Here is a 27,939-nt window from a genome sequence, read left to right on the forward strand (position 1 = left end):
TAAGGTGACAGCAGAAAAAAGGAGGAAGAAGGAAATATGACAACAGGAGAGGAGTCACTGAAGATGTTATGCTGATGACTTTCAAAATAGAGGATAGAGCCATGAGCCAAGGAAAACAAGGAGTCTCTACAAGTTGGAAAAAAAACAAGGAAACAGATTTTCCCCTAGAGCTTTGAGAGGGAACACAGATCTGATGATGCATTTTGGACTTCTGATATCTAGAACCAGTATGTATTATTTTAAGCTATTAAATTGGTGGCAATTTGTTATAGCAACAAGACATAAAAAGTATTAGACACTCCTCTTCCACAGAGGTACCCTCACAATCTACACAGCAATATATGCAACTGATGAGGACTTTCTATTTCAAGTCTAAGACGCTGTAGCTGACAGCATGGCATATAAATATATATATGATCCTCCCAAGCTATTCTTTTTGGTGCTTCAGATGACAACTCAAGGATAAAAGAATGAGACTTATATGGGTGGGCAGAATATCCACTTTGGCTTAGAAGCCTCATGCCCAACTAAAATCAACATCTTATGCAAGAACTCCATAAACATAGTTTTCAGGGTCCCTCCAAGGAACAAACACAATTACAGGAATCTTCACACTCAGGGAAGCCCAAAGGTATGGCTTTTCCTCAAGTACTTATGATTTATTTATACTGGTCTATTTGTGGTTTTCTAATTAGTAAGGGAACAATTTTACCACAAGCAATGCTGTCTACCTTTATGAGATATCTAAAAGTACAGTGTTACAAAGTGAACAAAGTCATTTTTTTTAATAGTAGAAAATGGCTTTGTTAATCCTTTATCCATCCCCTAATATGTACTCTAGTTAGGCTCCCTTAATTGTAAGGAATCACTAAAGCTAGTTCAAAGAGGAAAGATGAATATTAGCATGGCATACAATTTGATGACAATTCAAGAATAAAGCCTTACAGAAAGAGACCAGAACTTGAAAGCAGTTCGATATATCAACAATAAAAATTTGTGAAACTTTATGAAAGCCAGTGTTTTGTCAGCTCTTCTACAACCATCTGCTTTTCTCCTTTTCCTACTAATAAGCATATTATTCCTGTCTGGTCTGTACAGGCAGCTCATGACTCAAAATGGCCCCACTTACAAACTTACACCTTTTATGACCTTTCTTATGGTAATTAAGAGTGTCACAGTAAAACTAGTATTTAGGATCATTAAATTAATTCCAAGTCAGCTGATGCTAAGCCAATTCAATAATCAGAAAATATGAGAGGCTGATTCATAAATGATGCAAGGGAAAAGGGAACTGGGAATTACTCCTAACCAGATTGATGAACCAACAAAAGTCACCCCATGTACATATCTTTCCCCATCTTACAGACAAGGGCACTAAGGCTGAGAGAGATTAAATAGTTCATCCAAAATCAAAAAACTAGCAGTGACTTTTTCAGGCCCCTTCCAAGTTTACTGAAGGCTTGATGATACAGTAGGAAATAAAACATGTAAACACAAATCTCAGGCACAGCAAGAAATTGCCTGATGTGACAGTAGGTAGAACTTTTGAATGACAACATGGCCCTTCCACTAGTAACTGTTCTGGATTCCTCTGACCTGGCTAGTTTCTCACTCATTGCAGGCTGCACCAGTTGGTGCCAAATTCAGGATCACCATGGTAACAAATAAGTAGAGGAGAGCTGTAGCCACTTACAGCTTACTCATATCCTTATTTCATATACACTTGCATTGCTTCTTTGTTGGTTTGGTAGCAATCTGAAGCAAAAGCAATATAAGTCATCAATCATTCTTGGCCACTTCTTCAGTTAGATTAGACTTTGTGGTCTGGTCTGACTCTACAGCTTGCACTTTTTCCCTTTTTTCTCACCATGCTAGGCCTTACACCTCCAGGACTACTCGTTTTATAACTAGAAGTCTTTACCTTTTGACCACTTTTATCCATTTTGCCCACCCACTCCCCCTTGCCTCTGATAACCACCAGTCTGATCCTTGTGTATGTGAGTTCAACTTTTTTTAGATTCCACATATAAGTGAGATCATACATTGTTTGTTTTCCTCTGACTTATTTTACTTAGCATAATACCTTCAAAGGTCCATCCAGGTTGCCAAAAATGGCAGTATTTCCTTCTTTTTTTAAATATTTCATTGTGTATTATAACACATCTTATTTATCCATCCATCCATCCATCCATCCATCCATCCATCCATCCCTCCATTGACACTTAGTTGTTTCCACATCTCAGTAGTGTAAATAATAGTGTAATGAACATGGGGGTGCAGATATCTTTTCAAGTTAGTGTTTTCATTTCCTTTGGATAAGTACCAAGAAATGTAATTGCTGGATCCTATGTTAGTTCTACTTTTAACTTTTTGAGAAAGCTACTTATTGTTTTCCATAGTGGGTGTACCAATTTACATTCCTACCAACAGTGCATAAGAGTTCTCTTTTCTCCATATCCTCACTACCACTTGCTATTTCTTGTCTTTTTGATAACAGTCATTCTAACAGGTGGGAGGTGATATTGTGGTTTTGATTTGCACTTCTCTGATGATTAGTAATTCTGAGACCTTTTCATATACCTATTTCCCATCAGTATGTTTTCTTTGGAAAATATCTATTCAGATCCTCTTCCCATTTTTTAATTGGATTTTTTTTTTGTTATTGAGTTACATGGGTTCTTTATATATTTTGGATATTAACCCCTTATCAGATATATGACTTGCAGATATCTTCTCCCATTTGGTAGGTTGTGTTTTCATGTTGCTGATGGTTTCCTTTGATGAAGAGTAGTTTTTAGTTTGATATAGTCCTACTTGCTGATTTTTGCTTCTGTTGCCTTTGCTTTTGGTATCAAATTTAAAAAATCATCAGCAAGACTGATGCCAAAGAGTTTACTGCACACATTTTCTTCTAAAAGTTTTATGGTTTCAGGTCTTACATTCAAGTCTTTAATTCATTTTGAGTTGGTGATTGTGAATAATGTAAGTTAGTGGATCCAGTTTCATTCTTTTGCATATGGCTGCTCAGTGTTCCTAACATAATGTATTGAAGAGAATGTCCTTTCACTAATGAAGTGAAATATGTTCTTCACTTCTTTGTTGTAAATTAATTGACCACATATGTATAGATTTCTTTCTGGGCTATTTTGTTCCACTGGATTGTGTTTATTCTCATACCAATACCACAATGTTTTTGAGTACTATAGCTTTGCACTATACTTTAAATCGGGAAGTATGATGCCTCTACCTTTTTCTTCTTTTTCGAAATTGCTTTGTCTACTTGAAAATTTTAGGATTGCTTTTTCTTACGTGAAAAATGTCATTGGAATTTTGATAGGGATTGCACTGAATCTGTAGATTGCTTTGGGTAGTGTGGTCATTTTAACAATATTAATTCTTCCAATCCATGAGCACAGAATATCTTGCCATTTATTTGTGTTTTTCAATTTCTTTCAATAATGTCTTACAGTTTTCAATGTACAGGTCTTTTACCTCTGTGACTAAATTAATCCCTAGGTACTTTACTATTTTTTAATGCAATTATAAATAGGATTTTCTTAATTTCTCTGACAGTTACTAGTGTGCAGAAATGCAGATTTTTGTACACTGATTTTATATCCTGTACCTTTACTGAATTTGTTTAACTCTAACAGTGTTTTGGTAGAGTCTTTAGGATTTTCTATATATAATGTTATGTCATCTGCAAATAGAGACAGTTCTACTAACAGCTTGTACTGTTAAATACTGTGCTAATTGTCTTCCATTTAAGAGTGATTTCCTTATATTTACACAATCTTTGGAAGCACCCGAATTTTAAATTGGTTTATAACTGATTTTAAAACAAGTATTCAACAAGACTATTTAACAAGGCCATCACAAATACCCAGGAAATCAAGTTATTGCACATTCTAACATAATTACTATATATTAAACACCAATAGGTTCACCTGATTGGAGGTACAAAAATGAAAATAATTTTTTTTAAGTTTTATTTATTTTGGGGGGGGGAGGAAGGGAGGGAGAGAGAGGAAGAGAGAGAGAGAATACCAAGCAGGCTCTGTGCTGTCAGTGCAGAGCCCAATGCAGGCTCGATCCCACAAACCGTGAAATCATAACCTGAGCCGAAATCAAGAGTCGGATGTTTAACTGACTGAGCCACCCAGGTACCCCTAAAAATAATTTTGTGTTATCTTCAAATTGAAATAGATCAATAGCTCTAGAGAAACCATATTACAGGAAAAAGCTCTGAAGATCAGTTACTGTAATTTTGTTAAGGTTATTATTGTTTACAATAATAAATTAAGTATATTATCATGTAAAATTTAGTTTCATAGGTCATATCAACATTTATCTTTATTTTTAATTAATTGCTTTCACTTATCCTTTTTCTTTAATATTTCACTTATTTATATTGATGAATTTGACAACATAGTATAATATAATCACTATACTAGAATTCAAGCATTATGTCTGCTACTACACAGCTGTTGACCTTAAACATCACATTACCTCTCAAGAACACATTTTTTTCATGGACAAAATAAAGGATTTCTCCAGACTATTAATTATTTTGGTCTTTAAAGACAATTTTTATCCCCAAAATTTCAAATATGAAAGATCTTGAAGATGTAAAAAAAGTTTTATAGTAAAAAGATTTGAAAGAAAGAAAACTGTCACTGTTCGTAGATTCATGGGCACTAAAAAAGAACGTTTATAGTCAAATTATTAAAATTAATACAGTTCAATAAGTTGCTGGAACAATATACTAAAGCCAACTGCATGTGCAACAGAAAAAAAATATATTTCTTAAATAGTACCATTTACAGTATCAACAACAAAAAAATAAGACAACTAAAAACTACCAAAAATGTTTATGGAGAAAAATTAAAAATTACAAAACTTAGTTGAAAGCTGTTAAACATATAATTATATGCAAATATACCTTATGCAAAAATTAAGATTTAATGCTATAAAGAAGCCCATTCTAAATTAATCTAAAATTCACTGCAATGCAAATCAAAATCCCAACAGAGTTTTAAGAACTTGGCAAGCTGATTCTAAACTTAATATGGAAGAAACAAGACCCAAGAATAGCCAAGATGATTCTAAAAAAGAACAAAGTCAAGGAAATCAAGTTACCAGATAAGAAGTTAGTGTCTGTAACAAAAACATTGTGGTATTGATTTAGGAATAAACATCTCTTGCTTCTTTGACATCCCAAACCTTCCTATCTATTTACAAATCGATAAAGAAATATCCCCTTTGTTCTATAAAATCCTTGGCAGTCTTCTTAGTCTTTCAAATGGTTTCTGATTATTATTTAAACAGTAAGAGCATGATAGCAGGAGCCAAAATGCCCTTTTACCCTTGTCACTATTCTCCTTAGGGCACATTTGAACTTCTTAACTATTCTAAATGTTTCCCTATTCAAGATATTATACACTTTACCAGGAACATCATGTGGAGTGGCAGACAGATCAGCTGCCAACATGAGAATAAAATGACAGGTTGTTAAGAATATTTAAGTATCTACAGTCAAACACTATTATTTATATTTTTACAGAGTATACAAGAAAAAACTGTTGGGAAGTGACAGGAGACAAGAAGCAGAACAATCAAAGGCATGAGTTAATATTACTTTGACAAAAATTACGATAAAATACTGCAGATTATTTACAAAGCACATTTACTATAGTTCCAGTCCTTTTGTTCATAAAAAATTAGGCAAAATCATAAAATAAAAATAGTAACAGAATAAAAATTTTAAATATATTTAGAAAATTGTATACATTAATTGTTAATTTTTTTTTAAAGCATTCAAGTGACTTCCCTATATAGAGTACTCTACAACGTTCTACACAATGACACAAAGGAAAGAAAGATATATGGGCAGGAAAAAAGAGTACAGAGGACATTAAAGTGTTTTAGGTGGGATTAAAACAAATAGAGAAATGAGAGTGATTAAATATTATGTAGTAGATGTTGTAATGAATCTACAAATGAACACAGTAAATTGGAATTAACAAAGCAGTAAAGACTGAAGGCTGGTTAAAAATTTTGGATTTTTCAGAAAGGCAACAGAGAGTCACTGCAGGTTTTTGATCGTGGGAGTGAAAACATGAAAGCAGTGTCTGAGAAAGAATCCTAACAGCTGTGTGTAGGATGATTTGGAGGAAGAAAGAGACTAGAGACAGGGAATAAACAGCTACAAAGCTGTTGAAGTACAGAAACATGTATTATAACTACAAAGCATGATGATGTACAGAAGCATGAAGTACGTGATGCATCAAATAATGAAGATGAAGACAACATAAAAACTATGGAAAAATATGTAAATGAGGAAATAGGAGAGGCATTCCTTACATTTAATAAATTAACTATTTTCAGAATACCTCAGTACTACATTCAACATGTAGATATTGATTTTTTTTTTATTTTTTTTTCAACGTTTATTTATTTTTGGGACAGAGAGAGACAGAGCATGAACAGGGGAGGGGCAGAGAGAGAGGGAGACACAGAATTGGAAACAGGCTCCAGGCTCTGAGCCATCAGCCCAGAGCCCGACGCGGGGCTCGAACTCACGGACCGCGAGATCGTGACCTGGCTGAAGTCGGACGCTTAACCGACTGCGCCACCCAGGCGCCCCTAGATTTTTTAATTTAATAAGGTATTAAATGATCAGTGTGCATAATAATACCAACCTCTATTGGATTGGCATAAGAATAAAATTAGATGTTATCAAAAGAATTCCTTAACTGTAAACGTCATATAAATAACTAACTGCTGCAATTTTTTAGGGAGGTGACAGTTGTAATATAATGGAAATGATCCAACCATAAAGTCAAAAGATCTGAATTCAAATTCTTGTTCTATTATTTAATGCTAACTTTAGTGGACCCTAATCAAGTCATTTAACCATTCTGAGTAACTATTTTTATTTTTTTCTCTTCTTTTTTATTCAAGTATAATTAACATACAGTGTCATATTAGTTTCAGTTATACAATATGGTGATTCAACAATTCTATACATTACTCAATGCTCATCATGATTAAGTGTGCTCTTGAATCTCCTTCACCTATTTCACCCATCGCTTCACCCACCTCCCTCTCGCAAACCACCAGTTTGCTCTCTGGTTTTTTGTTGGTCTCTTTTTTTCTTTGTTCATTTATTTGTGTCTTAAATTCCACATATGAGTGAAATCATATGGCATTTGGCTTTCTCTGGCTTATTTCACTTAGCATTATACACTTGAAATACTTCCATTTTCCTGCAAACAGCAAGATTTCATTCTTTTTGATGGCTGAGTAATAGCTCTGAGTGTATGTGCGTGTGCATGTTCATGTGTGTATATACACGTCACTTTATCCATTCATCTATGGATGGACACATGGGCTGCTGTTATATCTTGACTACTGTAAACAATGATGCAATAAACATAAGAGTGCAGATATCTTTTCAAATTAGTATTTTTGTTTTCTTTGGGTAAAAACCCAGTAGTGCAATTACTAGATCATTTGGCAACTCTATTTTTAATTTTTCAAGGAACTTCCATACTGTGTTCCACAGTGACACCAGCTCCCATTCCCACCAACAATGCATAAAGCTTTTCACCACATCCTTCCCAACACTTGTTACTTCTCATGTTTTTGATTTTAGCCACGCTTACAGCTGTGAAGTGATATCTCATTGTTTTGATTTGCATTTCCTTGATGATTAGAGAAGTTGAGTGTCTTTTCATGTGTCTGTTGGCCTTCTGTATGTCTTTTTGGAAAAAAGTCTGTTCATGTCGTCTGCCCATTTTTACATTGGATTATTTGTGATTTGGGGTTTTTTTGATGTTGAGTTATATGTTTTTTATATATTTTGGATATTAACTCCTTATCAGCTACATCATTTACAAATATCTTCTCCAGTTAATAGGTTGCCTTTTGTTTTGTTGATAGTTTCCATCACTGTGCAAAAGCTTTTTATTTTGGTGTAGTCCCAACAGTTTAATTTCACTTGTTTCCCTTGCCAAAGGAAGCATAAATTAGAAAAATGTCCCTATATTTGATGTCAAAGAGATTACTGCCTATGTTTTCTTCCAGGAATTTTATGGTTTCAGGTCTCACATCTAGATCTCTAACTGATTTTGAGTTTACTTTTGTGAATGGTGTAAGAAAGTAGTCAATTTTACTCTTTTGCATAGAGCTGTCCAGTCTTCCCAGCACCATTTGTTGAAGAGATAGTCTTTTTCCCATTGCATATTCTTGCCTCTTTTGTTGTAAATTAATTGACCACATAACTGTGGGTTTATTTCTGAGATTTCTATTCTGTTCCATTGATCTGTGTCTATTTTTGTGTCAGTACCATACTGTTTTGATTACTACAGCTGTGTAGTATATCTCAAACCGGGAATTGTAGTATTTTTGGTTTTGTTCTTTTTCAAGATTGCTTTGGCTAATAGGAATCTTTTGTTGTTCCACATGAATTTTAGGATTATTTTATTATTTCTTTGAAAAATGTTGTTGGCATTTTGATAGAGACTGCATTATCTGTGGATTGCTTTGGATATTTTAACAATATTGGTTCTCCCAATCCATGAGCATGGCATATCTTCTCATTTGTTTGTATCACCTTCAATTTCTTTCATCAACATTTTATAATTTTCAGAGTACAAGTCTTTCACAACCTTGGTTAAGTTTATTCCTAGGTATTTTGTTCTTTTTGTTTGATGCAATTATAAATGCAATTATTTTCTTAATTTCTCTTTCTGCTACTTCCTTATTAGTGTATAGAACTACAAGATTTCTGTATATTGATATTGTATCCTGAAATTTTATTACATTCATTTATCAGTGCCAATTTTGTATATAGTATCATATCATCTGCAAATAGTGAAAGTTTTAATTCTTCTTACCAACTTGGATGCCTTTTATTTCTTTTTCTTGTCTGACTACTGTGGCTAGGTTTTCCAGTACTATATTTAATAAAAGTGGTGAGGGTGGACATTCTTGTCATGTCCCTAATCTTAGAGGAGAAGCTCTGTTTTTCACCACTGAGTACAATGCTAGCCATTGGTTTTCCATACATGGTCTTCATTATGTCCAAGCATGTTCCATCTAAACCTACTCTGTTGAGGATTTTTATCATGAATGGATGTTGTACTTTGTCAAATGCTTTTTCTGCATCTACTGAGATCATATGGTTTTAATCCTTTTTCTTGTTAATGTGATATATCACGTTGATTTGCAAATACTGAACTAGCCTTGCATTCTTGGAATAAATCCCATCTGATTATGGTGAATCATTTTTTTATGCATTTTTGGATTCAACTGGCTAATATTTTGTTGAGGATTTCTACATCTATGTTTATCGTAGATAGTGGACTATAGTGTTCTTTTGTTGTAGTGTCTTTATCGGGTTTTGGTATCAAGGTAATGCTGGCCTCACAGATTGAACTTGGAAGCTTTCCTTTCTCTTCTAATTTTTGGAATAATTTGAAAAGAATAGGTATTAACTTTTCTACATATTTTTTAAGGATTTTATTTTTAAGTAATCTCTACAACCAACATGGAGCTTGAACCCACAACCTTGAGATCAAGAGTTGCACACTGCACCTGAGCCAGCCAGATACCCCTTACCTCTTCTTTAAACATTTGATAGAATTCACTGGTGAAGCCATCTGGTCTTGGACTTTTGTTGTTGAGAAATTTTTAATTACTGATTTGATTTTGATTGCTAGTAATCTGTTTCTTCAATATTTCTATTCCTTCCTGATTCAGTTCTGGAAGGTTACATATGTCTAAGAATTTATCCATTACTTCCAGGTTGTCCAATTTGTTAGCATATAATTTTTCATAATATTCTTATAATACTTTGCATTTCTGTGGTGTTGGTTGATTTTGTGTGTGTGTGTGTGTGTGTGTGTGTGTGTGTGTGTGTGTGTGTTTTAAGTAATCTTTACACCCAACACAGGGCTTGAACTCACAATCCTCAGGTCAAGAGTCACATTCTCTACCAACTGAGCCGGCCAGGCACCCCTGTGGTGTTGGTTGTTATTTCCCCTCTCTCATTTCTGATTTTGAGTCTTTTTTTTTTTTTATTATTATGAGTCTGGCTAATCAATTTTGTTGATCTCTTCAGCTCCTGGTTTCATTGATCTGTTCTATTTTGTTTTGTTTTTAGTCTCTGTTTCACTTATTTCTGCTCTCATCTTTATTATTTTCTTCCTTCTACTGGTTCTAGATTCTTTAGGTGCAATGTTAGGTTGTTTGAGATTTTTCTTGCTTGTTCATGTGGGCCTATATTACTATAAACTTCCCTCTTGGAATAGCTTTTGCTGCATCCCAAAGATTTTGGACCACTGTGTTTTCATTTTCATTTGTCTCCATGTATTTTTTTTATTTCCTCTTTGATTTCTTGGTTGACCATTTAATCCATAAACATTAAAAGTAATTACTGACATTGCCATTTTGTTACTTGTTTTATGGTTGTTTTTGTACTTCTTCTCTGTTCTTTTCTTGCTCTCTTCTCTTGTGGTTTGATGGCTTTCTTTAGTGATATGCTTGAATTCTTTTCTCTTTATTTTTGCATATGTATTATAGGTTTTTGGTTTGTGGTTACCATTGGTTTTTATATAACATTCTATGCAGATAGAGGTCTAAATTAAGTTGACAGTTGCTTAAGTTTGAACCCTTTCTAAAAAGCACTAAATTTTTACTCTCCCTCCCGTCATCATATATATATGAGGTCATACTTTACATCCTTTTATTTTGTGAATCCCTTGACTGATTTTTATAGCTATAATTGATTTCACTGCTTTTGTGCTTCAACCTCTGTACTTGTTTTATAAGTGATTAATCCACTACTTTTATTATGTTGGAATTTACCCATAATATTTTTCCTTTCCTAATTTTTTTACTGAGTAACTATTTTTAATATGTAACGCGAGCAAAAAACAATCTCTCATAAAGGCCTCAAGGAATAATGAAATAAGTCATTATAAAACCCCCAATGTAGTATCTGAATTATTGTGTACAGTGAATATGTGTTGCAGTGAGTATGGAGGAGGCCAGAAATATGGGTACATTTTGTCTGACCTTACTGGAGAGAAAGCCACAAGGATTTTCAAAGAGCCATAATAACCGTGCCCTTCTCCATATTATGTTAATGAGTAACTGTACAAGAAAATCTCTGAAATAACTTATTAATGATCCATCTTTGAAAATGCCCTCTGATGTACAAGATCTAATCCACAGCAGTTTAAAAAGCAACAGTCAAAAGTCATATAACCAATGACTTTAAAACCCACAATAATAGGCAATTCATGATTTTTTTTCTATCTTAGGTTACAGATACATTACCAAAATTCACATTTCTTTTTTTCAATTTTTTAATGGTTATTTATTTTTGAGAGAGACAGAGTGTGAGCAGGGAGAGGCAGAGAGAGAGGGAGACACAGAATCTGAAGCAGACTCCAGGCTTGAGCTGTCAGCACAGAGCTCGATGTAGGGTTCAAACCCATGAGCTGTGAGATCATGACCTGAGCCGAAGTCAGATGCTTAACCGACTGAGCCACCCAGTCGGCACCCTACCAAAATTTACATTTCTACTTTTACCATTTTTTATTTTAAAAAGGAGTAAAACAGGACAAGGGACCGCCAAAACAGCACATCCCAAGGGAATTTAAATAGTGGTAAGGCAGGCAATAAGTAAAGTTGAAGTTAATTTGTCTGAAGTAAGACCCTTACAGACTTCTATCTGATAGAAAGAAATGAATTTGAAGTTGCCTGGTGAGATCACCCCACCAATGGATCCCTAAAGTAGGAATTAGGGAATAGTTTATAAAATTGACTACAGAGTACTTTTAGCTCAATGCAGTGTAGGAAACAAGACATAAAGGGAATATGAGGGGCACCTGGCTGGCTTAGTCGGTAGAGCATGCAATTCTTGATCTTGGGGTTGTGAGTTCAAGCCCTAAACTGGGTGTAGAGATTACTTAAAAAAATAAAATTAAAAAATAAAGGGAATATAAATAAGCAGTTTCATACACATTTCCTTTCTAGCCTAGACCAACCAGGTTTCACTTAGCTAGTAGTCTTTAGCACACTTCTCATTCATTCATTCATTCATTCAGTTCTGTACAATACACTAAAGAAGGCACTCTGAGGAATACAAGCAGTATGAGAACCAGCACTGAAGAAATAAGATCTATACATACAAAAAACTGGCATGACAAAAATATGAATAAAATATTATTTATGAAAAAAGGACCAAGAAAGCTCTAGGGAGTGTATAAACTGAATTTGGGCATAGGAAAACTAGAAAGAGGAAGAAAAGAACTATAGGTGGAATGACCAGTGTAAGGCAGTGACAGAAGCCAATACAGGAACTTACATGAAGGAAGTGGCTGGAGCATAAGGAATGGAAATTAAATTATGAGAATGTCAGATTTGGAACCAGATTGCAAAAGCCTTAAGTACCAGCATAGGGGACTTGAATTTTATTTTGCATAAACTAAGAGTTTCTGAATAAGGGGAGATGAAGAAAAAGGTTTAAATTAGGAATAATTAATAATTAATTATTCCTAATTAAATTAGGAATCTCACATAATGATGAAAATATAGAGTAAAGGGAAAAAATGGAGTCAGAAAAGCTGCTGGATTTATTTATACACATAGTTTATCAGACAGGGACCATTTCAAAAACTCATACCCACTGAATTAGTAAAGCTAAATCATATTTTAAGAAAAATTATTTACACATGTAACTCTACATAAAGTTAATCTTATGCACTCAGCCAAAAAGGGGGGGGGGAGCAGACCTCACCCACCCTAATACTCCATGCATTTAGTCTCCAAAGTAAACATGAGATGGGAGATACGACTCTACATCGTCTCTGTCAGTCTCAATCTCCATATGCCTCTTACAGCATGAGTATCATAATTCTACGATTTTTTTAATGTTTATTTTTGAGAGAGAGAGAGAGAAAGACAGACACAGAGAGAGAGAGACAGAGAGAGACAGAGTGTGAGCAGGGGAGGGGCAGAGAGAGAGGGAGACACAGAATGTGAAGCAAGCTCCAGGCTCTGAGCTGTCAGCAAAGTCAAACACGGGGCTCAAGCTCACGAACTGTGAGATCATAACCTGAACTGAAGTCGGACCCTTAACTGACTGAGCCGCCCTGGCACCCCATAATTCTACTATTAAGGAGATGTATACTTTCACATAACATATCCCCTAATCCTAAGTAAACCATTTTATCAAGTGTTTCACTAAAGAAAAGGAAAACAGTTATCTGCACTAGCACTGGAGGGAAAACTGGCTGTTAGACTTGATGGAATACTATCTTGTACTTTATGTGCTATTTCAGAAACTTTCGAGAATAATTTGGCTCAATTTTGTTTCACATGCTGAATTTAGGATCTAACCTCTGCATAATGCCTTTTCCCTCCCTCATCTTAAGCATATTAAGCATACTAGAGGTAGCAAAATAGAGATTTAGTCCGAAACAATTATTTGAGGGCAGAAAATTTCCCAAAAAAGTGAAATGTTTAAGGAAGTTAAAACCAGGCAAATAAAAACAAAATTTCTGAGGGCAGGTAAGATTACAGAAAGCATGGACAAAGAACAAAACACCTGTCCTCCATGCTATGAACTTCGCTATGAAAATGATAATAACATGTCTTTTTATTTGCCCCCATAACCATTAAAATCCCTTACCCTGCGTCAATACTTTAAAATATTATAAAACTCCTACAACCTATTTATTAAAATTTCTTTTGTAACAGACTAATATTTGCTAAAAACTAAACTAACTACAATTTAGGAAACAGAAGTGTTTTTATTTTTGAAGTACAAACTTGTGTGTGCTTTGCCTGACTGATAAAATATTTCCAAGTCACTTATTTACTTATTCAATACCTACTGAGAACATACTATGTGTCAGACACTGTGCTAGACGCTAGAAGTACAAAATGAAATAAAATATAATCCGTAGTCCTTTCAAGGAGTTATAATCTAATGAGGGAGACATACTATAACTGGTATAATCATGTTAGGATAAAAGTATACACAGGATACCACAGAAGCAAAGAAGGGGGTCAGGAAATGCGTTTTTAAAGAAGTATGAATGTGAATTTGGAAGGTCAGGTATAAATTAAATCTGTGCTTCCTAAACTTGATTGTGCATCTGAACCACATCTAGAGCTGATATCTAGGCCTCACTTAAGACTTAGGGAAGTAGAATCACCAGGGGTGGAGCCAAGAAACCTATATTTTTAACCACAAGAGATTCAGAATCACAGCCAGGTTTTGGTAGTAGTGAGCCAGAAGTACTGACAACCATTCGAGGCACAGAGAATGGCTCAGTATGGCCAGAATGTGTGAAGTACAGACAGAAGATCAGAAAGAAATCAGAACAAGAGTAGTGACATCACTAATGTTATGTTTCAAACAGGACCTATGCAATCGATGTGAACTTCCAAAATAAAAGGCAATCACCTGTGTCATGTATTTCAGCAAATGACTTGTGACATGAACTAATTTCTTACTGAAGAACATGGGAAAACTAAATACAAATACCCTGCATTTCAAGACAAAGGTAAAATACTGCTTTGAAAAACAAATGAAAAAAAACAAAAACAAAACAGAGCTCTACTCATAGTATTTATTAAATGTAATGACCACTCATTTTTCTCAGCATGCATACCTGGAAAATGAACAGAAGTCATGATAATATTTTCTTAACTGAAAAATGTTACATACTGTATAAAAATAAATTCAAACTGTAGTTTGAAATTCAAGCTTTAAGTGCTTGCTTCAGCAGCACATAGACTAAAATTGGAATGATACAGAGATTAGCACGGCCCCTGTGCAAGGATGACACACAAATGAAATTCAAGTTTTAAAACTAAAAACTCTTCTTAATGATTTTAAGTTTCTAAACTGTTATAATAATTTGTTACTTTCTAAAGAATTTACTTAGAAATATCTTTTTTTTTTTAGTCTATTTATTTATTTTGAGAGAGAGAAAGCGGGGGAGGGGTGAAAGAGAGAGAGAGACAGACAGACAGACAGACAGACAGAGAATCCCAAGCAGGCTCTGCTGACAGCATGAAGCCCAACATGGGGCTCAATCCCACCACCAGTAAGATCATAACCTGAGCCAAAATCAAGAGTCAGATGCTTAACTGATTGAGACACCCAAGCACCACAGAAATATCTTCATATTTAATCCCAGGTAGGAGTAAAGTAAGATAAGTCATTAATAAGAGTAATATTCTCCATAACTAAGAATACTCACCATAAATAGGCTAAAAGCCAAATTGAATATTGTATATTAATCTGTTTATAAAATAATAAATGGTTTAAATCCTCAATTCATTCCCCCAAAAAGACATCATAAACAGAGGTAGATATGTAATCATGTGAAACAGGAACAAGCTTTTAAATTAAAAAAAATTTTTTAACATTTATTCATTTTTGAGAGACAGAATGCAAGTAGGGGAGGGGCAGAGAGAGAGGGAGGCACAGAATCAGAAGCAGGCATCAGGCTCTGAGCTGTCAGCAGAGAGCCCAACACAGGGCTCAAACTCACGAACTGCAAGATCATGACCTGAGCTGAAGTCGGAACCTTAACCGACTGAGCCACGCAGGCACCCCGTGAAACAGGAACAAGCCTTTAAAGAACATCCTTCAGAAACCCAGGCACAAACCTACCAATTATAGTATATAAAACACATCTTACAGTTATATTCTATTTTTTAAAAGTCCTTCTAAATCTTACTTGGACCATTTAAACATATCATAATAACCTAGAGACCAGACAAAGATTCATTTATCAAAGTGGTAACTATTGCCAAACTATGCATAGTAACTCCTGGAGGAGCACACAGGGTATAGAGGCAACAGCAATCAAAGCCAAAGGACTAACCACATAGCCCTATTAGAGGAGAACCAATTAATAAATTATAATTCACTAATTACAAGAATAATATAGCAAACCATTCTTTCTCAGACTTAATGTACTTTTTTAAATGGTAATACTATCGAGTTGCCTTAATTTTCAAATGAAATACAGGAATTAAATTATACTTTTTGTCAGCTTCCTAGGCTAACATGATCTATTTACAGAGAATGTACTCTATCTTTGTTTCCTGAGTCACTCACTGCTTCCGTTTTGCTCCTGCAGCACTTTGCATGTATCTCTATTTGCTTTTTATTGCAAGTATCGGAATCTTGCAAAGATGGTACTATTATCATCATGGAATAGCTGAAGAAACAGGCTTAGCATGATGAAGTCACTTAACGAAAATCATCACTAACCCCAGATATCAAACTCAGATCTGTCTGGGTGTAAAACTCTTTCTATACTGCTTCAAAGGTAGAAAGGTACACAGGACTAAATAAATCAAACCCAAATAACTGAACTGACTGCAGTTCCTTCTATAACTAGTAGAAGCTATTGGTGGTAGCAGAAACAGCTCTATCATATCTGACAGATGAAATGTAGAGAAGACGTGTATCTGGGGGTGGAGGCGCAGGGTTTTGCCTGGTATCTGAACTACCTCATGTAATTAGGAAATACTGTACCTCACTTTATGAGTCTTTATAGAAGGCAGGGTCCATCTCCATTTACAGAAGCTAACAATGCCATACAGTCATTCTTCCTGTCACCTCATCAGCATGAACACAGGCACTTAATCCATGCTCTGCCAATATGACATTTCCACCAAGAACTCTAAATTAAAAGCTAGAGATAGTAACAACCTAGGACAGGACAGGTTGGATTTTAGCAGCAGACAGCAGCAGCAACGTTAAGTTTCCAAAGGTAATGGTAGCAGCTATGCAGTAGCTGAGTCTAGCCAGCAATTTGTGGCAGCAGTATTGTTACTGTTTTTTGCTTTTTTTTAATTTGTTCTTTAAAGTTTATTTATTTTGAGACAGGTAGAGGCCATGCAAGTGGGAGAGGGACACAGAGAGAGGGAGACAGTGAATCCCAAGCAGGCTCCACACTGTCAACATGGAGCCCAATGCAGGGCTCAAACTCACAAACCTGTGAGATTATGACCTGAGCCAAAACCAAGAGTCAGATGCTTAACCAACTGAGTCACCCCAGCGTCCCATTACTGGATGGTTTTATGCCATGATTTCCAGATGTCTTTTCTGCTCCCTAGCCTAACATGTTCCTGACTTACAGCTACATACAACCTTCTCAGCAATTTGGTGACCTCATCAATATGATTTCAGTAAATTACTTTTCTACTTGAATTAGTCAAAATTGTCTTCTGTTGCCTACAATTAAAAACCCAGACTAAAGCATTTAATAATAAATGAAACTAAACAATTATACTTTACCAAATCTTTTTACCTTAGTATTGATTGTTGTTTTATATAATTTGCCATTATGATCTTAAGTAACAGCTCTTTATAAATGATGGTATGCTCTAACAACATAAAAAAATACCTCAGGTTCCTTTACCTTTTCCAAAGCAACACAAAAATGCAAAAATGGTAACAACTGTCCAAGGGTAATTTTCACTGAGGTTCAGAGTTAAGCTTTATTAAGAATTCTTACCTGTCAGGGATACCTAGCCTCTTGACACTTCTATAAACAGAAAGAGTATTTGCAACATGTCGATAATTAAACCAGAACCGGGATGTACATACCTAAAGAATTAAAAGAAACATATTATTAGGAGTCAAAATAAGCCACTGGATTACAGAATTATTTCTCTTTAAGTAGGATTCAGAGATGCCTAAAAAAAAGAGTGTATCATAACTTAGGCTTACAAACAGCAAAGCATATAAATAATTGCCAATAAAACCAATCCCTCTAAAGAGAAGTCTTTCATAACTGCTATTAAATAAAAAGACCATTCAGTTCAAGAGAAAACAAATCTTTGGGTGATTTAATTAAATACCGAATCAACTTAGTTACTCGCAATTTATGTGATTCTATAATGTTCCTATGTCTAAAAGGTTAAATTCTTTACAATCAAAGGCAATGTCCATAATCTCTTCACAGAATAGGAAAGAAAATTAACTATCTTGGGTTATATAATATTCCTTTCACTCTGAATTGTTGCCTATTTTTAGTTATGAAAAATGTTAGACAACATACAAAACAATTTTATATGCATATAAGAGAATACATCATAAAGAAGTTATGAACTGAACAGATAACGAGAAACAATCCAAACAAGTTTTACATTAAAAAAAAAAAAAAAAACTGGGGGTGCCTGGGTGGCTCAGTCAGTTAAACGTCTGACTTCAGTTCAGGTCATAATCTCGCAGTCTTGTGAGTACGAGCCCCACGTCGGGCTCTGTGCTGACAGCTCAGAGCCCAGAGCCTGCTTCAGATTCTGTGTCTCCCTCTCTCGGTCCTTCTCCCACTTGCTATTTCTCTCTCTCAAAAATAAAACATTAAAAAAAATAAACTGATTCCTAAAAATGATATCAACGGTACTAGAAAAATCTAATGCCATGTCTCAAAAATCAGTCCTCTTGAAAATCCATTCCAAAGGAAGCATAACTACCCCCCAAGCTCCCACCCTACCTCCGACCACATGCCTCTGCGATTAGTAGGTATAATGACAGCTTTGAGAATAGCATAAATGTTCCTGCCCCTGCAAACAGAAAGGAACCTCAAGATTTTTTTTTATTAAAACAAATTTTCAACCTGGAATCCAATAAGGAAATGACTAAAATTTTTGACTACATTAAAATGTAAAATTCCATGTGTCAAAAATACCATAAAGTCCTAACTGAAATGAAAAACTTGAAATAACTAGGGGCACCTAGGTAGCTCATTTGGTTGAACGTCTGACTTCGGCTCAGGTCATGATCTCATGGTTCGTGGGTTCAAGCCCCGTGTCGGCCTCTGTGCTAACAGCTCAGAACCTAGAGCCTGCTTTGGATTCTGTCTCTCTCTCTCTCTCTCTGCCCCTCCCTTGCACTCTCTCTCTCTCTCTCTCAAAAATAAATAAATGTAAAAAAAAATTTTTTTTAACTTGAATAACTATAGCTCAAGAAAAAGTGAACATCCCAATTTTGAAAAATGGGAAAAGGAGAGCAAAACATTTCATAGTAAAGGTATTCAAAATGGACATTATAACTCTTAGAGATGCTCAACTTTTATCATAATTTTAAAAACATAAACTGAATTGATAAGTAAAAGTCCATGACAATGCATGGTATTGGCTATTGTGAGGGGAAATGAATAACTCATATCCTACTGTTGAGAATGCAAACTAAAATAACCGTTCTAAGAGGGTAATTTGCAACATATATCAAGTTTGAATATTTATCTTTTTTTAAAAAATGTTTATTTTTGAGAGAGAAGGGTAAGCAGGGGAGGGGCAGTAAGAGAGGGGGTCAGAGGATCCCAAGCAGGCTCTGTGATCAACAGAGAGTCCTATGTGGGGCTAGAATTCACGAACCATGAGAACATGACCTGAGCTGAAGTCAGACGCTCAACCAACTGAGCCTGCAGGCACCCCAAATATTTACCTTTTGATTTAGCTTATGTAAGTACGCAAAAATATGTACTCAAGAATTTTCACTATGACATTGCCTATTCTAGCAAATATTGAAATCAAAAATCTAGAAACAAAATCACTACCCATTAGTAGCAAGAGATCAATACATATTCCCTAACTTGAGCAGAAATAGTTTAAATAATTTATATCTGCATTAGTCATAATAAACACCACTATATTCAGTGCATTTTACCATACCCAAAAGGCTTTTTTCAGCTATTATAGTATTTAATGAGCATAAACCTAAGAAACTGTCCTCGTTTTCACCAGCAAGTTACTAAACATGAAATTAAGGTGGCAAAAGAGAAGGGACCAGGTAATACCAACTTAATGTAAATTATTCATATTCTCAAAATGAGATACCAAAAAAAAAAAAAGCCAGTGGTAAAAGAGCAAGGGATATGATCCATTAGTCTTTTGAAAAGGACAGAGAGGTAGACATAAATGTAATAATATGCACTGGAAATTTCTAAAAGAATACACAAGAAAATGATAATAGCGATCATGGAGAATAAAAATGGGAGTAAGAGGGGGTACAATGATTTTTCAGTTTACACCCTTCCTCACTGTACTTTTTTTAAACCATGGGTAAGGATTATCATTATAACATTTTTTTATTAAACAGAAGCAAAAATAATTTACTCAAAGCAGGTCTTGAAAATAAAATGGAATCCAATTTTCCTTGTATTTCCCTCTGGTGGCAAAAGTTTCTCAGTCATAGTATAAGGCCAAAGGGGCATTCCATTTACCTCTGATCATTTAGTCAAGACGAAAAACAAATTAACTCAAACTGGTAGAGGAAAACATATGTATTTTTAAAATATGAATGATGTACCACTGAAAAAAATGCATGCTTAGTACTTTCAACTTGACTCTGGTCAATTTCATGATTTTCCATTTAAGAAAGCACAATTCAGAGCGCTTGGATGACTCGGTCAGTTGAGCATCCAACTCTTGATTTTTGGCTCAGGTCATGATCTCTTAGTTCATGGGTTCAAACCCTGCATTGGGCTCTGAGCTGACAGCGCAGAGCCTGCTTGGCATATTCTCTCTCTCTCTCTCTCTCTCTCTCTCTCTCTCTGTCCCTCCCCCCTCTCTCAATAAATAAACATTTAAAAAAAGGAAAGCACAATTCACTGAAGTCTCACTTTACTAAGTCTGAGTGAATGTGTGAAATATCGCACACAATGTGAAACTGCAATTGTTGTGAAATGCTCTGTAATAATTCTGTCATTCTCTATTTCTCATCTAAGACCCAAGTTAGTGCAATTGAAGAGGGGCTCACAGAGGTTTCCCAGACAAGGAAAGCCTCCATGTGTGTGCAGTATAAGCTAATAGGTTCATATTCTAAAGGATGAGCCCTTTGGCAATTAGTTGTCTACACATAGGCAGTTATTCTCTTTTTAAAGAATTCCCATGGAAAGACTAGTCATTGAAGAGCCCTTGGTTTCCTGTAGAGCAAGTTATCCTCTCAAATTGGTAGATCATGACCTGCCTCCTGCTAAGTTTTCCCCTCTTTTAAGTGGTCACCAAAAACCTGTTTCCTCATCTTAATCAGCTTTTGTTCAATTCTTTCATAAAATCTCTTGTGAGGGATAGTATAGAGGAGGTGTTCTTTCTTGGAGAACAATAAAATAACCCATAAACCCACATTAGGCTGTCCCATTTAATCACAATACAATTATGTATAGCAACTATAATCACTTATATTTACTTTTAGCAACCTGTAGATAATTACATACTTTAATGAAACTATTCTCAATCTTACAAGGCCCCAGACATTAAGAGTCTTCCTTTGGCCTTAGTAAAGGTAATTATAATCTTACATGTTTGTCCTGCATTTCAGTTGAATTCCTCCACCCACCTCCTTTACACTTCATCTGAAATCCCACAATTCATGGTGCTCAGTTTTCCTCCTTTCCCAACATGAGTTACTGGCTTTGAAATGCAGTACTGTTATCTGCCCCCCACTTCCTTTTTCACAAAAATTTGCTTCCTTTCTTGCCTCTCTATTTCCTCAATGTTTCTTTCAGTCAACTCTTCTATACATTTTTTTCATTAAGTCAAATTTATTCTATCTTCTAATCATGTAAATGTCATTAAATAAATCCCCCCCAGAGAAACTACTATCCAAATACTTTCCAAATACAGGAAAAACAAAATTGATTATGTGTATTCTATTTTTTGTTTTTTATTTTTTTAGAGAGAAAGAGAGTGAGGGCCAGGGAGAGGGGCAGATGGGGGGGGAGAGAGAGAGAGAGAGAGAGAGAGAGAGAGAGAGAGAAAGAGAGAGAGAATGAATGAATGAATGAATCCCAAGCAGGCTCCACACTCAGTACAGAGCCTGATGCACAGCTCAATCCCATGATGCTGGGATTATGACCTGAGCTGAAATCAAGAGTTGAACCCTCAACCAACTGAGCCATCCAGGCACCCATACATGTATTCTGTTAGGAAAATTAAAAATACAAATTTATAAATCCAGATAAATTAAGATGGTAATTCACACCAAGAAAAATAAAAAGGACAAAAAAGAAAAATAGGCCAATAAACAAACCTTACTAAGAATCAAAACAATTCAAATTAAAACAATTTAATTTGTTACCCAGCAATCAAAGAGAAAAGGCAAAAGTTAATAATACAGAGTTGTCTTGGGATTAGAAAAAAAGAGGTAAAGCACTTCTGAAGAGCAATTATGTTCCATAACTTCCTAGCCTTATGGCTTAGGAATTTATCCTAAAGATAAAATCAGTCAAGTTCACAAAGGTGTATGTATAAGGCTACCCAACATAGCCTTGTTTAAAATAAAACTTTAGAATCTAAATGCTCATGAACTAGAGATTCTGGTACATTAAAATAGAAAATATTTATTTTCTTTTCTAATAATATTCTATTACTAAAATAGAAAATAATACAGCCTTTGGAAATGATTATGCATCTCTTTATTGGCAGGGAAAGATCTCCAAGATATACTGCTACTGGGTTGCAAAATAACAGTGATAAGATGACCCCTGTAACTTAAAATCATTTATCTTTATGCTTATATTTGAAGGGAAAGAAGGTTATAAGAATTCCATCAAAATGTTAATGCCAGCATGTGTGGGACTTGAAGGTATTTTCTCTGTCTTCCTTGTTTTTCAAATTAAGATTCACATAACATAAAAGTAATCTTTTTTTTCTTTTCTCTCTTTTTTGTTTTGTTTTTTGTTTTTAGAGATAGAGTGTAAGCAGGGGAGAGGAGCAGAATGAGAGAGAGAGAGAGAGAGAGAGAGAGAGAGAGAGAGAGAGAATCTCAAGCAGGCTCCATGCTCAGGGCAGAGCCCAATGAGGGGCTTGATCCCAGGGTTGTGGTCAGGGATCATGACCTGAGCCAAAATCAAGAGTCAGATGCTCACTGACTGAGCCACCCAAGTGCCCCTAATCTGTCCTCTTCTAAACTTTTCTGTATAATTTGAATTTTCTACAATGATTATTTATTTTTCTAGACAAAAAAAAAAAAAAAAGATAACTAAAAAAATAACCTAAGTAGAGAGTATCTAATATTACAGATAAGAAATACAGTGGTATCCAGCTGGCTCAGGAGGTAGACTTTCCAACACTTGATCTCAGAGTCATGAGTTCAAGCCCCACACTGGGCATGGAGCCTACTTCAAAAAAAAAAAGGAAAAAGAAATACAATTACTAGTTTCCATTATTAAAATGATTCTATATTTTATAAAATATTTCCTTTAACAATAGTATTTAATTTATTCTTATATTTATTTACACATCACCACTTGACAATATATTGAAGGCATAGAATATTATTAGTTGACACAGTCAACTTAAAATATAGCCAAATCAAAATAAGGAATTTTTTATAAGATATGAGAAAATAAAAACTCTTTTTCAAAAATCTGATTCACAAAATTTCTCAGACACGTATCTAATGTGAATAGCTACATACTTACCAAAACAGCCCAGTTGTTTGTATGCCCACTTCTAAAGAACTGTTCTGTTTGATCCTACAAGTCAAATAATAGCAAATATATTAGAAAAGCCACATTTCTGAGAAAAAAAAGTTAAGATTCATGAAGTCTTTACAGTTACAATGACAGTAAATTATCATTATGCAAATTTATAAAGGTTCTAGTATTTGACCTTATGAAGGACAAAAGTTTCATTTTTTTTGTTGGGGGCATTGTGGAGGGAGTTGCTCGTTTTTAAACAATGTATCTTGAACACAACCAGCCCTTCCTCATTCCTCAGCTTCTAGTTTTTCAATTCAGTCTTCAAATTGTGAATGACTTATTTTCATGCCTTGATTATACACTTAATAATACGCTTCTTGTTGAAGTTTCATTAATTATTTCCTCCTATTCTGTATTAGATGCTTCCAATTACTTTATATGAACACATCACTACATCTGATTGAGTACATTCTCTAGCATGCTGCCATGTACCATTTCACTAATCTGTTAAAGTCTGAACTATATTTGCCATTGTGGAACATTAAAAACCTCAATATCCAATAATATCCAGATACTTAAGGAACACTATGTTTATTATATATTAAAATAATAGTGAATATAAACCTTAATGATCCCAGATCTACTACCAACCAGTATTAATTACTAAAAGAGTCATACTTCCTGGATTCAAATCTGGGCCCTATTATTTACAAGCTGTAAAAGCTTAGGAAAGCTTCTCTGTGCCCATAGTAATATTACCTGACACACAGAAGGTAGGAATGGTGACTGGAACATAGAAATTGCATAACTAACTTTAGCTGTTCTAATTTTCAGCTGGCAAGAAAACTGCAGGGAGAATAAAATAAATTCACTCAAATGTGTCATACACACACACACACACACACACACACACAATTTTTTTTAAACCTTTCTCAACAGCTGCCTAGATGCTAAAGAAAAATGTGCTACAATGGATTAAAGCATTAGTTTAAAAACTTGAAGATGTGGGCTTTAGCCCAGGTCCTATCCCTCACATGGCTGTGAGACTGGGGTAAGTCACTTAGCTCTTTAGACTTGACTTTCCTCATGTAGGAAGTAAGAGTTGACCCAATAATCTCAAATGTCCCTTCTAGCTGAAAATTCTTACATTATTAAGACTTTGGTGAAAATTTTGTTATGGCAAAACTCTTTTGTGATTGTTTAGACAATATACGCACTGCAAAGTTATTCATTCTACATATGAGTGGAGCACCTATCATGTACCATGTACATGTAATGTATAGAGATATAAAAAATCACTAAATAACATGCTGCTTTCTCTGAAGAATCCCAGAGTTCAATAAGGAAGCATGCAAACACATTACACTGCAATGTAACATTCATTCATTCATCACATTCATTGGGTGCCATGTGCCAGCCACTGTCCTGAACGCTCACAATACAATGATGGGCAAAAATAGTCATTGTACTTGCCTTCAAAGAGGTTACTATCCAATCTGACAGACACACATTAAGCAGATGACGGCAAACTATGAATTCTACCAAGATAAGATACACAGTATCATGAAAGAGTACAGTAGACCCCTAGAGAGACCTGACCTGACCTGATTCGGGGGGTGGGAAGTGGGAAGGTGTCAGGGAAGTTTCCCCTAGAGAAGTGACATTTAGGTTAGGACCCAAAAGATGAAGAGAAGAGGGAAGATAATTCCAGACAGAAGGAACATACACCCTAATGGCAGAAAGGAGCCTAAAGGTTTTTAGAAACTGAAAGATTAGCACTACTAGAAGTCTGTGAAAGAGAAAGAGAGGATAAATGTTTCTTTATCCTCAAGAAACATTAAGGTGTTTATGGATACATGATCCGAGTTGCATTTTTAAAAATTACTCTGGCTGCAGCTTAGAAAACAGACTGGAAGAAAGACTTGAGCCGGGCCAGTTAGGGAGCTATTGCACTTTTAAGTGAAAGATGATGGAATAATAGATATTATAAAGCATATATGGATTACAACGATAAGTGCTATATTAGCTAAGTGTACAAATTACAACAGTATAAACAAAGACAAGGGATAAGGAAAGACTCTACAGAAGTTATGCTTCTACTTCATCTTAGTAAATGGACAGAATAAACAAGAGGTTATAAAACATGGTAATGTGAAAAAGCACAACAACAATATAACTACAAAAAAGTAATAGTAATGTTATCCAAAATGAAGTACACACGATAATCCATTAGAATAAAGGAGGAAAATAGCAGAACTTCTTTTTATATTTGTAGTACATTAAAAAATGCCTTATAAATATTGAATATATAGATTAGTAGTAATTCATGGATATAGACAGAGGGTGCATTCTTTGTGTCTTTTTCAACTGGGGAGGTATGTATTCAAAAAGTTTATAATCCACTGGTCTAAACTCAGGACACTTAAATGCTGGAAAGAATGGGCTCCAATAAGAAGACCACAAAAGTGAGCAGAGACCAGATCATGATGTTTAGACTTTCCTCTGGAAAACACTGGAAGGATTAAATCAGAAGAACAACCCCATTATATCTGCATTTTATGAAGACTAATTTAACATCTAAGTGAGGGCCTTTGGAAGCCTGAGGGAAACAAGATCGTTGTTGCAATAGTCTAGGCAAGAAATGGCCAGGGCCCGCATTAAGCCAGTGGAACTGGAAAGATGAAAGCAATTTTTAAAGCTCATAACGTAGAATTTAGTGTTAATCAAAATGTGGGATAAAAAAGGGGGGGGGTATTTTTAAAAAATCAAAACACGTTTCTGACTTAGTAGCTATCCCATAGGAGGTGGGCTAGGCAGAAGATGAAACTTTGGACACAGATTTTCAAATGTGTGCTATCTCGGCCCCTTAGCCAACAGGATATGCAAGTCTGACAACGATACCACAGATCTAGACTGTAGAACTGGCCTCAAGTATTGTCAGAGTACTAGGGAGAGCAAAAGTTTTATAAAAGGCCAGAATTCCTGTAAGCCAAAAATAAAACACCGTACTCATGTGACTCCTGTCAAAGGGGAGCGTTGTAGTTTAATAGGAAAGTAGGTGTTTCACTCCTGTGCTTTCATTTCAACTGCTAGGGACCGACCACACACTCGTCGGAGCAATGGATCAGGCCCTCCTCCGTCTCCTAAGATTTGATTCTTTAAATTCGTCGTTTTAAAAGGGCGAAACAGACCGACACCCTCCCCACAGCCCAGTCAGCCTAGTAAGAGGCTGATGCTTCCCTCTGCTGCTGTTGAGTCGGGTTATCTGTTGGTGCGCTCACAGCCAGAAGGCAGCTGTCCTCCCAGGGCCCTGTCGCTCGGAGGGCCTGATTCCTACCTCGATCTGACTAGCGGCCAAGCTGCCGAAGGACAAGAGCAACAACCCTGCCAGGGCAGTCAAACACTTGCGAAGAAAGCAGGAGGCCACCATGTTTCCCGGCTTCCGCCGCCCGCACCTGGAGAGGCGGAGCGAGTGCCGTAAAGCAGCGCCGCGGGTTTTTGCATGCCTTCTGTTTCTTTTTGCGACGCCAGCCCCACCTCCTTGATGCCGGCCGGTCCCTGGCCCTTAGTAAACAGCGCTGGCACAGAGTTCAAGTTTCCGGGTTGTTGGGGCAGAGTTGAAAGAAGAATTTGATTCTTTATTTTTAACTGCATTTTCCGTTTTTGTATTATAAAATAGGTATAACATTTAAAAATTGTCTGAAAAGTGAAGGAGAAAAATCTCTGATCCCATAAACTTTAAGAAGCTATTTCCTATTCTGCATAGTGCTGCCAATTCTTTGAATAAATGAAGGAGGGTGTGGTGGGAAGAGCAAGCATTTGGGCACAAAAAAATGATTAATTGTATTAATCGGTAACATGGGTGGGTGCTGCAATTAACAGACTTGAGGTCTATTACTTATTAAAAGCTTGAACATGGAGAAATTGTTTATGTTGTTTCTTCTGTAATTATGGAGCCAAAATGTACTTCAAAGAGAATCTGAGGATTTGATAAGATCATGTGTATTTATTTGTTCCATTGTGTTCATTGTATGCATTCAGTTTTAAATTATTTTCATCTAGTATCACATAAACATATTTATGCTGCTTCATGATCTTTATAATTTTAACATTTAATGGGAACTTGGAACTTCACCCCTTACTGGTGCTTCTGACAAGTAATTTCCCCTCTATTGGACAATACGAAGTTTCCATGTTTTACTATAAAAGTAATATTATAAAGCATACCTTCGTGCATTTGACTTTTCACATTTGTTGAATTCTCTCTTTTTTTTAAGTTTATTTATTATTTTTTAATACAGAGAGAGAGTGGGCTAGGGACAGAGAGAGGGGGAGAGAGAGAATCCCAAGCAGGATCCACACTGTCAGCGCAGAATCTGATGGTGGGTCTCAAACTCACCAACCGTTATATCATGACAGCTGAAATCAAGAATCCACGCTTAACCAACCAAGCCACCCAGGCACC

General features: G+C 35.5%; 1 protein-coding gene and 1 pseudogene across 1 annotated transcript in view; one reads left to right on the top strand and one right to left on the bottom strand.

The window, feature by feature from the left end:
- PIGK (phosphatidylinositol glycan anchor biosynthesis class K) overlaps window positions 1–26,961 on the bottom strand; it is a 122,013-nt gene extending 95,052 nt beyond the window's left edge. The window contains exons 1-3 of the mRNA XM_043575306.1: window positions 26,812–26,961; window positions 23,475–23,528; window positions 17,562–17,653 (exon numbers count right to left, since the gene is read on the bottom strand). Coding sequence (XP_043431241.1) covers window positions 17,562–17,653; window positions 23,475–23,528; window positions 26,812–26,904 — 239 coding nt within the window. The 5' untranslated portion in view covers window positions 26,905–26,961. The remainder of the gene's footprint in view (window positions 1–17,561; window positions 17,654–23,474; window positions 23,529–26,811) is intronic.
- Window positions 14,795–14,891, top strand: LOC122482270 (annotated as a pseudogene).
- Window positions 26,962–27,939: the final 978 nt, after the last annotated feature.

Source organism: Prionailurus bengalensis, chromosome C1, assembly GCF_016509475.1.
Source record: "Prionailurus bengalensis isolate Pbe53 chromosome C1, Fcat_Pben_1.1_paternal_pri, whole genome shotgun sequence".
Classification (NCBI taxonomy): Eukaryota; Metazoa; Chordata; class Mammalia; order Carnivora; family Felidae; genus Prionailurus; species Prionailurus bengalensis.